Raw genomic sequence first — 13669 nt, 5'->3', positions numbered from 1 at the left:
GTAGAAGGCTGCCCGAGACGTGTCTCTGTATATTAGTCTAGAATGATTCCCCCAAGGACCGGATTTAATGAAGGTGGGGCCCTAGGCACTAAGTTGGTGGGGCCTATGTAAGGGAAGCGTAATTACGCAAAACTTGCCTGTCCCGAAGCTGAGCTTGTCACGAGAATAATGATTTTTCAAATAATAGAGCAACAAGCCTGATATGTTTTTCTCTTAAACCGAACCAGTGAAAAATCCATCGATTTCATCAGTTAGTGAAATTTTAAATACAAAACCAGTGAAACAGTAAAAGTCCACTGATATCTCAGTACATAATTTTTTTTCGTTGGATGGGGCCCATAGGCAGTGGCGTAACGACCAAATTTGGGCTCCCCCGCAGGATATCAAAAGGAGCCTTTATAAAAAAAATTATTTGAAATATTTTTTATTTTCCCCATTTTTACAAGTTCTCTGAAAATATTGTCAGATTTCAACATTTTTACCAATATTTAAAGCATAATTTTTTTAATTATTTAAAAATTTAAATAAATTAAAAATCAATACTTAAAGCGAAAGGGCCCCTATTTGGTGAAAATGCCATGGGCCCCCCCGCGGTCGCAGGTCTGCGGGTCCTTAGTTACGCCACTGCCCATAGGCCTGTGCCTATCATTGCCACCTGTATTATGAAAGGCCCCTGTTATTAGAGATGGCCATGAATCTATCCGATTCTTCGAAAAACGCGACTTTACTGGAGCGCGTGGTGCCATCTATTAATTGCAAAGGAAGCTAAATTTAAAATTAGCTAAATAATAACGTCGTCAGAGAGCCAGTGTAGAGTGTTATAGTTAGACAGCTTATACTCTATTTAGTGGACTTTAACCTAAACTATACATGGTGTCCACTAAAAAATGAACCAGGGCGAATATCTCAAAATCTGTTTTAGGCACGATTTGGAAATTTTCAAGTCGTATACAAGATGTAGGGGGAAATCTACTTCGAAAATGTCGATGACCTTGAACCATGTCTTCAAGGTCATCCAAAAACTAACTCGAGAACCGTAAGTGTTAGAAAGTTGGTTCCAATTAGAAACGTGTTCCACGTGACTTTTTAAGTACAAATAGCTTTGACCTGATTGGATTTGACCAATAGGAAGCCGAGAAATGCTAGATGAAAAACAAGAAGGTCGTTAAGTTGATAACGTGTCGAAAGCGAGGTTCGGGAGCTGATAACTCTAAAGATACTCGTGTTAGAGTACTGAAATTTGTTACACATCCTCATCGGGATTGAGGGTCTTTAGTTTAAAAAATTAATTTAAAGTGTTAGAAAGTTGGTTCCAAATAGAAAAGTGTTCCACGTCACATTATAGGTCTAATTAGCTTTGGTTCGATCGAATTTGACCAATAGGAAGTCAATGAACTGTTTTTCAAAATCACAAAGGTCGTTAAAATGAAAATTGAAAGAAAACGCACATAACTCGAAACCAATTCGAAATTTACTAGACAAACTCATTATGGTGGTCGTCATGACAACAACATTTAAAAATATTTTCAAATGTCATTTTATTTTACGCTAAGCCTAATATTCATTCGAAGTTTATGTTTCTAACCACAAAGTTAGATTTTTCTTTAGAAATAATAAAGTTACGTATACTATTCGAGAAAAGGGCGAAATGGTTCGGTTATTTTATGAAAATGTAAAGGAAAAAGTGTACCACACCCCGGTACCTAACGTTGAAATTTTAAAAGACAGATGCATTTTATGAAATCACACAAGAAATGTTGGAGAACACAATGGGCGCCGTTGTTAGTCGAGCACAAGCATGTGTAGTTGCAGACGGTAAAGTTTTCGAACATTTCTTGTAAAGAGTTCGTGTAAATAATATCAATTATTTTCTTCGTTTAAAAAATTATTGTTGTTATTTTATTGTTTTTTTTTGCGTTTTCTTAAACGATTAAAGTATTTTCGTTCTCAAGCTGATTCAGTTTCAAGTTATTTCTCAAGGTCATTTTGAATGTCTTTGAAGACATGGTTCAAAACTTCTTTGACGAGAAAGTGGTGATTTGCAAATTTCCTATTGAAACCTAGTTTCTAAACCCAATGTATCGCGAGATAATGTTTTCACACCTTAAACCACGTCTTCAACAGTGGCGGCGCCAGGAATTTTCGCGAGGGTAGGCAAACCAAATAATTGCGCCCCCGACCCGGGACCCCCCTTTTCTCAACGAAATGCTTCAATAAAATAAAGTAGTGATGTACATAACGAACAAAAAAGTTCTAACAACAATATTTACTACGAGATACCTCAAAAATTTCTAAATACATTATCGACAATTGTTTCATTGTTATTTATAAATAATTTTATCTCTTGGGACAATTTTGAGACCCTTTCTAGATCAATTTGGGGCCCCTCAAAATTTTAAGGTAGGCAGTGGCCTACCTGGCCTACCCCCTAGCGCCGCCACTGGTCTTCAAGGTCATCCAATTTTACAAACTCGAAAAACTCCCATCATAATGAGTTTGTCTAGCAAATTTCGATGTAACACGAATTGGTTTAGAGTTATTTGCGTTTTCTTTCAATTATCATTTTAACGACCTTTGTGATTTTGAAAAACAGTTCCTCGACTTCCTATTGGTAAAATTCGATCGAATCAAAGCTAATTAGACCTACAATGTGACGTGGAACACTTTTCTAATTGGAACCAACTTTCTAACACTTACGGTTCTCGCGTTAGTTTTTAGATGACCTTAAAGACATGGTTCAAGGTCATTGAAATTTTTAAACTAAAGACCCTCAATCCCGATGAGGATTTGTAGCAAATTTCAGAACTCTAACACGAGTATCTTTAGAGTTATCATCTCCCGAACCTCGCTTTCGACACGTTATCAACTAAACGACCTTCTTGTTTTTCATCTAGCATTTCTCGGCTTCCTATTGGTCAAAGCTATATGTACTTAAAAAGTCACGTGGAACACGTTTCTAATTGGAACCAACTTTCTAACACTTACGGTTCTCGAGTTAGTTTTTGGATGACCTTGAAGACATGGTTCAAGGTCATCTTCATTTTCGCAGTAGGTTTCCCCATACGACTTGAAAATTTCCAAATCGTACCTAAAACAGATTTTGAAATATTCGCCCTGGTTCATTTTTTAGTGGAAACCCTGTATATCCCATTTAAAAATATTGTTTATAATTGCTGTAATTTATTTATATTGAACAATTTACAAATGATCCAATAAACGCGAGGGGTACCTATAAATACCGCCTTTTTTATTTCGACGCTAGCGACATCTATTTACTTCACGTCAAGCCGAAACTTGCTTTAAGCTATTTTATGCAACGTGTTATGTAAAAACACTAAACAAAAGTTCAAAACAAAAAAAATTAGTTTTCGCGATTTTTAATTGAATAGGCCTTTCCATAAAATATTTCTACATGCTTTCACTGCTTTTTCTACGTCACCCACCACCAATTTCGCTAAAACTAAACAAAATTTTTGGATGTACTTCTTGAATTTTTCGGTAAGATTTCCCCAAACATTTTACACGGAGCTCGGGTTAGGCTTAGTGATTTCGGAGTTCCAAATGATTTTAATTTATTTTCGATACTAGTTAAATTAATTATTATTGCAATACTCATATCAACTCGGTGAAAGTATTGTTAATACTTAATTATTTATTAGCTAGTAGTTTATGATAAACAACAATCTTTACCTGATACACTACTGTGGCAGACATTTAATTTTAAGCCTTAGTTCACAAGGCTATAAACTGTTAATTTTTTCGTAATTTTAAATATATAAATCCTCTCCTTTTATGACTAGTTAAGTAAACGAAATACTTTTATACTTTACACATTTGATATAACAAATTTAACAATATCACTTGGATTAATTTTAATCCTCCGTGTTTTGTGAATACTAACACTCGGTAGCAGACGACACACCGAGCTCAAGAGTCGAGCGAGGGTAAAAACAAGGAATAATATATATAACGTTGATCTTAATCATCCTTGCAAAAACAGTTTTCCTTCCCCCTCTTTCCGTAACGAACATTTTATGGAAAGGTCTATTGAAAGTTTATGAACTGTGCGCCATTTAGTATATATTCTCGTTTTTAAGAATCGACCTCCAATCATATGGTGGTCCCTCGTATTATGTGTATCGGTCTAGACCTTAGAAGTCGGTAAATACGTTTTGAAATAAATTATATATTTTTTAAATGGCGCGTTTGAAGGATTCCTCTTGGACATGTACAAAGAAAATTTGTCCCCAAACGAACTGCCCTGAAGACTTTCTGGTCAAGATACCAGGCGAATGTTGTCACGCCTGTTCTGGTAAATACCTTGTCCTTTACATTTAACAATTAACAAATACAAAGTTTGATAAAGCGATTTGACAGTTTGTATGTCCGAGTTTGACAACGAACTTCACCAAAACAACGACAGATGGATCGAAAAAGAAGACCCTTGTTACAAATGCTCCTGCTCAGTAAGTACTCAACGTTCTTTCAAACAAGAGGGTCGGAGTGTGACCAAATTATATTTTACTTCCATTGCGCTTACAAACAAGTGGGTTGGAGTGTGGCACAATTATATTTTCCTTCCATTGCGCTTACAAACAAGTGGGTTGGAGTGTGGCACAATTATATTTTCCTTCCATTGCTCTAACAAACAAGTGGGTCGGAGTGTGACCAAATTATGTTTTCCTTCCAATGTTCTTACAAACAAGTTGGTTGAATGTGACCAAATTATATTTTCCTTCCATTGCGCTTACAAACAAGTGGGTTGGAGTGTGACCAAATTATATTTTCCTTCCATTGCGCTTACAAACAAGTGGGTTGGAGTGTGGCACAATTATATTTTCCTTCCATTGCTCTAACAAACAAGTGGGTCGGAGTGTGACCAAATTATGTTTTCCTTCCAATGTTCTTACAAACAAGTTGTTTGAATGTGACCAAATTATATTTTCCTTCCATTGCGCTTACAAACAAGTGGGTTGGAGTGTGACCAAATTATATTTTCCTTCCATTGCGCTTACAAACAAGTGGGTTGGAGTGTGGCACAATTATATTTTCCTTCCATTGCGCTTACAAACAAGTGGGTTGGAGTGTGGCACAATTATATTTTCCTTCCATTGCTCTAACAAACAAGTGGGTCGGAGTGTGACCAAATTATGTTTTCCTTCCAATGTTCTTACAAACAAGTTGGTTGAATGTGACCAAATTATATTTTCCTTCCATTGCGCTTACAAACAAGTGGGTTGGAGTGTGACCAAATTATATTTTCCTTCCATTGCGCTTACAAACAAGTGGGTTGGAGTGTGGCACAATTATATTTTCCTTCCATTGCTCTAACAAACAAGTGGGTCGGAGTGTGACCAAATTATGTTTTCCTTCCAATGTTCTTACAAACAAGTTGGTTGAATGTGACCAAATTATATTTTCCTTCCATTGCGCTTACAAACAAGTGGGTTGGAGTGTGACCAAATTATATTTTCCTTCCATTGCGCTTACAAACAAGTGGGTTGGAGTGTGGCACAATTATATTTTCCTTTCATTGCTCTAACAAACAAGTGGGTCGGAGTGTGACCAAATTATGTTTTCCTTCCAATGTTCTTACAAACAAGTTGGTTGAATGTGACCAAATTATATTTTCCTTCCATTGCGCTTACAAACAAGTGGGTTGGAGTGTGACCAAATTATATTTTCCTTCCATTGCGCTTACAAACAAGTGGGTTGGAGTGTGGCACAATTATATTTTCCTTCCATTGCTCTAACAAACAAGTGGGTCGGAGTGTGACCAAATTATGTTTTCCTTCCAATGTTCTTACAAACAAGTTGGTTGAATGTGACCAAATTATATTTTCCTTCCATTGCGCTTACAAACAAGTGGGTTGGAGTGTGACCAAATTATATTTTCCTTCCATTGCGCTTACAAACAAGTGGGTTGGAGTGTGGCACAATTATATTTTCCTTCCATTGCTCTAACAAACAAGTGGGTCGGAGTGTGACCAAATTATGTTTTCCTTCCAATGTTCTTACAAACAAGTTGGTTGAATGTGACCAAATTATATTTTCCTTCCATTGCGCTTACAAACAAGTGGGTTGGAGTGTGACCAAATTATATTTTCCTTCCATTGCGCTTACAAACAAGTGGGTTGGAGTGTGGCACAATTATATTTTCCTTCCATTGCGCTTACAAACAAGTGGGTTGGAGTGTGGCACAATTATATTTTCCTTCCATTGCTCTAACAAACAAGTGGGTCGGAGTGTGACCAAATTATGTTTTCCTTCCAATGTTCTTACAAACAAGTTGGTTGAATGTGACCAAATTATATTTTCCTTCCATTGCGCTTACAAACAAGTGGGTTGGAGTGTGACCAAATTATATTTTCCTTCCATTGCGCTTACAAACAAGTGGGTTGGAGTGTGGCACAATTATGTTTTCCTTCCAATGTTCTTACAAACAAGTTGGTTGAATGTGACCAAATTATATTTTCCTTCCATTGCGCTTACAAACAAGTGGGTTGGAGTGTGACCAAATTATATTTTCCTTCCATTGCGCTTACAAACAAGTGGGTTGGAGTGTGGCACAATTATATTTTCCTTCCATTGCTCTAACAAACAAGTGGGTCGGAGTGTGACCAAATTATGTTTTCCTTCCAATGTTCTTACAAACAAGTTGGTTGAATGTGACCAAATTATATTTTCCTTCCATTGCGCTTACAAACAAGTGGGTTGGAGTGTGACCAAATTATATTTTCCTTCCATTGCGCTTACAAACAAGTGGGTTGGAGTGTGGCACAATTATATTTTCCTTCCATTGCTCTAACAAACAAGTGGGTCGGAGTGTGACCACATTATGTTTTCCTTCCAATGTTCTTACAAACAAGTTGGTTGAATGTGACCAAATTATATTTTCCTTCCATTGCGCTTACAAACAAGTGGGTTGGAGTGTGACCAAATTATATTTTCCTTCCATTGCGCTTACAAACAAGTGGGTTGGAGTGTGGCACAATTATATTTTCCTTCCATTGCTCTAACAAACAAGTGGGTCGGAGTGTGACCAAATTATGTTTTCCTTCCAATGTTCTTACAAACAAGTTGGTTGAATGTGACCAAATTATATTTTCCTTCCATTGCGCTTACAAACAAGTGGGTTGGAGTGTGACCAAATTATATTTTCCTTCCATTGCGCTTACAAACAAGTGGGTTGGAGTGTGGCACAATTATATTTTCCTTCCATTGCGCTTACAAACAAGTGGGTTGGAGTGTGGCACAATTATATTTTCCTTCCATTGCTCTAACAAACAAGTGGGTCGGAGTGTGACCAAATTATGTTTTCCTTCCAATGTTCTTACAAACAAGTTGGTTGAATGTGACCAAATTATATTTTCCTTCCATTGCGCTTACAAACAAGTTGGTTGGAGTGTGACCAAATTATATTTTCCTTCCATTGCGCTTACAAACAAGTGGGTTGGAGTGTGGCACAATTATATTTTCCTTCCATTGCGCTTACAAACAAGTGGGTTGGAGTGTGGCACAATTATATTTTCCTTCCATTGCTCTAACAAACAAGTGGGTCGGAGTGTGACCAAATTATGTTTTCCTTCCAATGTTCTTACAAACAAGTGGGTTGAATGTGACCAAATTATATTTTCCTTCCATTGCGATTACAAACAAGTGGGTTGGAGTGTGACCAAATTATATTTTCCTTCCATTGCGCTTACAAACAAGTGGGTTGGAGTGTTGCACAATTATATTTTCCTTCCATTGCTCTAACAAACAAGTGGGTTGGAGTGTGACCAAATTATGTTTTCCTTCCAATGTTCTTACAAACAAGTTGGTTGAATGTGACCAAATTATATTTTCCTTCCATTGCGCTTACAAACAAGTGGGTTGGAGTGTGACCAAATTATATTTTCCTTCCATTGCGCTTACAAACAAGTGGGTTGGAGTGTGGCACAATTATATTTTCCTTCCATTGCTCTAACAAACAAGTGGGTCGGAGTGTGACCAAATTATGTTTTCCTTCCAATGTTCTTACAAACAAGTTGGTTGAATGTGACCAAATTATATTTTCCTTCCATTGCGCTTACAAACAAGTGGGTTGGAGTGTGACCAAATTATATTTTCCTTCCATTGCGCTTACAAACAAGTGGGTTGGAGTGTGGCACAATTATATTTTCCTTCCATTGCTCTAACAAACAAGTGGGTCGGAGTGTGACCAAATTATGTTTTCCTTCCAATGTTCTTACAAACAAGTTGGTTGAATGTGACCAAATTATATTTTCCTTCCATTGCGCTTACAAACAAGTGGGTTGGAGTGTGACCAAATTATATTTTCCTTCCATTGCGCTTACAAACAAGTGGGTTGGAGTGTGGCACAATTATATTTTCCTTCCATTGCTCTAACAAACAAGTGGGTCGGAGTGTGACCAAATTATGTTTTCCTTCCAATGTTCTTACAAACAAGTTGGTTGAATGTGACCAAATTATATTTTCCTTCCATTGCGCTTACAAACAAGTGGGTTGGAGTGTGACCAAATTATATTTTCCTTCCATTGCGCTTACAAACAAGTGGGTTGGAGTGTGGCACAATTATATTTTCCTTCCATTGCTCTAACAAACAAGTGGGTCGGAGTGTGACCAAATTATGTTTTCCTTCCAATGTTCTTACAAACAAGTGGGTTGAATGTGACCAAATTATATTTTCCTTCCATTGCGATTACAAACAAGTGGGTTGGAGTGTGCCACAATTATATTTTCCTTCCATAGCTCTAACAAACAAGTGGGTCGGAGTGTGACCAAATTATATTTTCCTTCCATTGCGCTTACAAACAAGTGGGTTGGAGTGTGGCACAATTATATTTTCCTTCCATTGCTCTAACAAACAAGTGGGTCGGAGTGTGACCAAATTATATTTTCCTTCCATTGCGCTTACAAACAAGTGGGTTGGAGTGTGGCATAATTATATTTTCCTTCCATTGCTCTAACAAACAAGTGGGTCGGAGTGTGACCAAATTATGTTTTCCTTCCAATGTTCTTACAAACAAGTTGGTTGAATGTGACCAAATTATATTTTCCTTCCATTGCGCTTACAAACAATTGGGTTGGAGTGTGGCACAATTATATTTTCCTTCCATTGCTCTAACAAACAAGTGGGTCGGAGTGTGACCAAATTATGTTTTCCTTCCAATGTTCTTACAAACAAGTGGGTTGGAGTGTGACCAAATTATATTTTCCTTCCATTGCGATTACAAACAAGTGGGTTGGAGTGTGCCACAATTATATTTTCCTTCCATTGCTCTAACAAACAAGTGGGTCGGAGTGTGACCAAATTATGTTTTCCTTCCAATGTTCTTACAAACAAGTGGGTTGAATGTGACCAAATTATATTTTCCTTCCATTGCGATTACAAACAAGTGGGTTGGAGTGTGCCTCAATTATATTTTCCTTCCATTGCTCTAACAAACAAGTGGGTCGGAGTGTGACCAAATTATATTTTCCTTCCATTGCGCTTACAAACAAGTGGGTTGGAGTGTGGCACAATTATATTTTCCTTCCATTGCTCTAACAAACAAGTGGGTCGGAGTGTGACCAAATTATGTTTTCCTTCCAATGTTCTTACAAACAAGTTGGTTGAATGTGACCAAATTATATTTTCCTTCCATTGCGCTTACAAACAAGTGAGTTGGAGTGTGACCAAATTATATTTTCCTTCCATTGCGCTTACAAACAAGTGGGTTGGAGTGTGGCACAATTATATTTTCCTTCCATTGCTCTAACAAACAAGTGGGTCGGAGTGTGACCAAATTATGTTTTCCTTCCAATGTTCTTACAAACAAGTGGGTTGAATGTGACCAAATTATATTTTCCTTCCATTGCGATTACAAACAAGTGGGTTGGAGTGTGCCACAATTATATTTTCCTTCCATAGCTCTAACAAACAAGTGGGTCGGAGTGTGACCAAATTATATTTTCCTTCCATTGCGCTTACAAACAAGTGGGTTGGAGTGTGGCACAATTATATTTTCCTTCCATTGCTCTAACAAACAAGTGGGTCGGAGTGTGACCAAATTATATTTTCCTTCCATTGCGCTTACAAACAAGTGGGTTGGAGTGTGGCATAATTATATTTTCCTTCCATTGCTCTAACAAACAAGTGGGTCGGAGTGTGACCAAATTATGTTTTCCTTCCAATGTTCTTACAAACAAGTTGGTTGAATGTGACCAAATTATATTTTCCTTCCATTGCGCTTACAAACAATTGGGTTGGAGTGTGGCACAATTATATTTTCCTTCCATTGCTCTAACAAACAAGTGGGTCGGAGTGTGACCAAATTATATTTTCCTTCCATTGCGCTTACAAACAAGTGGGTTGGAGTGTGGCATAATTATATTTTCCTTCCATTGCTCTAACAAACAAGTGGGTCGGAGTGTGACCAAATTATGTTTTCCTTCCAATGTTCTTACAAACAAGTGGGTTGAATGTGACCAAATTATATTTTCCTTCCATTGCGATTACAAACAAGTGGGTTGGAGTGTGCCACAATTATATTTTCCTTCCATTGCTCTAACAAACAAGTGGGTCGGAGTGTGACCAAATTATATTTTCCTTCCATTGCTCTAACAAACAAGTGGGTCGGAGTGTGACCAAATTATATTTTCCTTCCATTGCGCTTACAAACAAGTGGGTTGGAGTGTGGCACAATTATATTTTCCTTCCATTGCTCTAACAAACAAGTGGGTCGGAGTGTGACCAAATTATATTTTCCTTCCATTGCGCTTACAAACAAGTGGGTTGGAGTGTGGCATAATTATATTTTCCTTCCATTGCTCTAACAAACAAGTGGGTCGGAGTGTGACCAAATTATGTTTTCCTTCCAATGTTCTTACAAACAAGTTGGTTGAATGTGACCAAATTATATTTTCCTTCCATTGCGCTTACAAACAATTGGGTTGGAGTGTGGCACAATTATATTTTCCTTCCATTGCTCTAACAAACAAGTGGGTCGGAGTGTGACCAAATTATATTTTCCTTCCATTGCGCTTACAAACAAGTGGGTTGGAGTGTGGCATAATTATATTTTCCTTCCATTGCTCTAACAAACAAGTGGGTCGGAGTGTGACCAAATTATGTTTTCCTTCCAATGTTCTTACAAACAAGTGGGTTGAATGTGACCAAATTATATTTTCCTTCCATTGCGATTACAAACAAGTGGGTTGGAGTGTGCCACAATTATATTTTCCTTCCATTGCTCTAACAAACAAGTGGGTCGGAGTGTGACCAAATTATGTTTTCCTTCCAATGTTCTTACAAACAAGTGGGTTGGAGTGTGACCAAATTATATTTTCCTTCCATTGCGATTACAAACAAGTGGGTTGGAGTGTGCCACAATTATATTTTCCTTCCATTGCTCTAACAAACAAGTGGGTCGGAGTGTGACCAAATTATGTTTTCCTTCCAATGTTCTTACAAACAAGTGGGTTGAATGTGACCAAATTATATTTTCCTTCCATTGCGATTACAAACAAGTGGGTTGGAGTGTGCCACAATTATATTTTCCTTCCATTGCTCTAACAAACAAGTGGGTCGGAGTGTGACCAAATCATGTTTTCCTTCCAATGTTCTTACAAACAAGTGGGTTGAATGTGACCAAATTATATTTTCCTTCCATTGCGATTACAAACAAGTGGGTTGGAGTGTGCCACAATTATATTTTCCTTCCATTGCTCTAACAAACAAGTGGGTCGGAGTGTGACCAAATTATGTTTTCCTTCCAATGTTCTTACAAACAAGTGGGTTGAATGTGACCAAATTATATTTTCCTTCCATTGCGATTACAAACAAGTGGGTTGGAGTGTGCCACAATTATATTTTCCTTCCATTGCTCTAACAAACAAGTGGGTCGGAGTGTGACCAAATTATGTTTTCCTTCCAATGTTCTTACAAACAAGTGGGTTGAATGTGACCAAATTATATTTTCCTTCCATTGCGATTACAAACAAGTGGGTTGGAGTGTGCCACAATTATATTTTCCTTCCATTGCTCTAACAAACAAGTGGGTCGGAGTGTGACCAAATTATGTTTTCCTTCCAATGTTCTTACAAACAAGTGGGTTGAATGTGACCAAATTATATTTTCCTTCCATTGCGATTACAAACAAGTGGGTTGGAGTGTGCCACAATTATATTTTCCTTCCATTGCTCTAACAAACAAGTGGGTCGGAGTGTGACCAAATTATGTTTTCCTTCCAATGTTCTTACAAACAAGTGGGTTGAATGTGACCAAATTATATTTTCCTTCCATTGCGATTACAAACAAGTGGGTTGGAGTGTGCCACAATTATATTTTCCTTCCATTGCTCTAACAAACAAGTGGGTCGGAGTGTGACCAAATTATGTTTTCCTTCCAATGTTCTTACAAACAAGTGGGTTGAATGTGACCAAATTATATTTTCCTTCCATTGCGATTACAAACAAGTGGGTTGGAGTGTGCCACAATTATATTTTCCTTCCATTGCTCTAACAAACAAGTGGGTCGGAGTGTGACCAAATTATGTTTTCCTTCCAATGTTCTTACAAACAAGTTGGTTGAATGTGACCAAATTATATTTTCCTTCCATTGCGCTTACAAACAAGTGGGTTGGAGTGTGGCATAATTATATTTTCCTTCCATTGCTCTAACAAACAAGTGGGTCGGAGTGTGACCAAATTATGTTTTCCTTCCAATGTTCTTACAAACAAGTTGGTTGAATGTGACCAAATTATATTTTCCTTCCATTGCGCTTACAAACAATTGGGTTGGAGTGTGGCACAATTATATTTTCCTTCCATTGCTCTAACAAACAAGTGGGTCGGAGTGTGACCAAATTATATTTTCCTTCCATTGCGCTTACAAACAAGTGGGTTGGAGTGTGGCATAATTATATTTTCCTTCCATTGCTCTAACAAACAAGTGGGTCGGAGTGTGACCAAATTATGTTTTCCTTCCAATGTTCTTACAAACAAGTGGGTTGAATGTGACCAAATTATATTTTCCTTCCATTGCGATTACAAACAAGTGGGTTGGAGTGTGCCACAATTATATTTTCCTTCCATTGCTCTAACAAACAAGTGGGTCGGAGTGTGACCAAATTATGTTTTCCTTCCAATGTTCTTACAAACAAGTGGGTTGGAGTGTGACCAAATTATATTTTCCTTCCATTGCGATTACAAACAAGTGGGTTGGAGTGTGCCACAATTATATTTTCCTTCCATTGCTCTAACAAACAAGTGGGTCGGAGTGTGACCAAATTATGTTTTCCTTCCAATGTTCTTACAAACAAGTGGGTTGAATGTGACCAAATTATATTTTCCTTCCATTGCGATTACAAACAAGTGGGTTGGAGTGTGCCACAATTATATTTTCCTTCCATTGCTCTAACAAACAAGTGGGTCGGAGTGTGACCAAATTATGTTTTCCTTCCAATGTTCTTACAAACAAGTGGGTTGAATGTGACCAAATTATATTTTCCTTCCATTGCGATTACAAACAAGTGGGTTGGAGTGTGCCACAATTATATTTTCCTTCCATTGCTCTAACAAACAAGTGGGTCGGAGTGTGACCAAATTATGTTTTCCTTCCAATGTTCTTACAAACAAGTGGGTTGAATGTGACCAAATTATATTTTCCTTCCATTGCGATTAC

General features: G+C 37.5%; 1 protein-coding gene across 1 annotated transcript in view; it reads left to right on the top strand.

Moving 5' to 3' along the window:
• The window catches only part of LOC149958805 (kielin/chordin-like protein), a 100377-nt gene that overhangs the window by 60257 nt on the left and 26451 nt on the right, over positions 1–13669 (top strand). The window contains exons 28-29 of the mRNA XM_090167251.1: positions 4213–4312; positions 4378–4466. Of these exons, the coding sequence (XP_090023377.1) occupies positions 4213–4312; positions 4378–4466 (189 nt within the window). The remainder of the gene's footprint in view (positions 1–4212; positions 4313–4377; positions 4467–13669) is intronic.

This window comes from Leiobunum rupestre, chromosome 2, assembly GCF_980474605.1.
Source record: "Leiobunum rupestre chromosome 2, qqLeiRupe1.1.hap1, whole genome shotgun sequence".
In the NCBI taxonomy this organism is placed as follows: Eukaryota; Metazoa; Arthropoda; class Arachnida; order Opiliones; family Sclerosomatidae; genus Leiobunum; species Leiobunum rupestre.
Note: the sequence above shows the minus strand (reverse complement) of the source record. Positions and strands in the feature narration are given on the sequence as shown.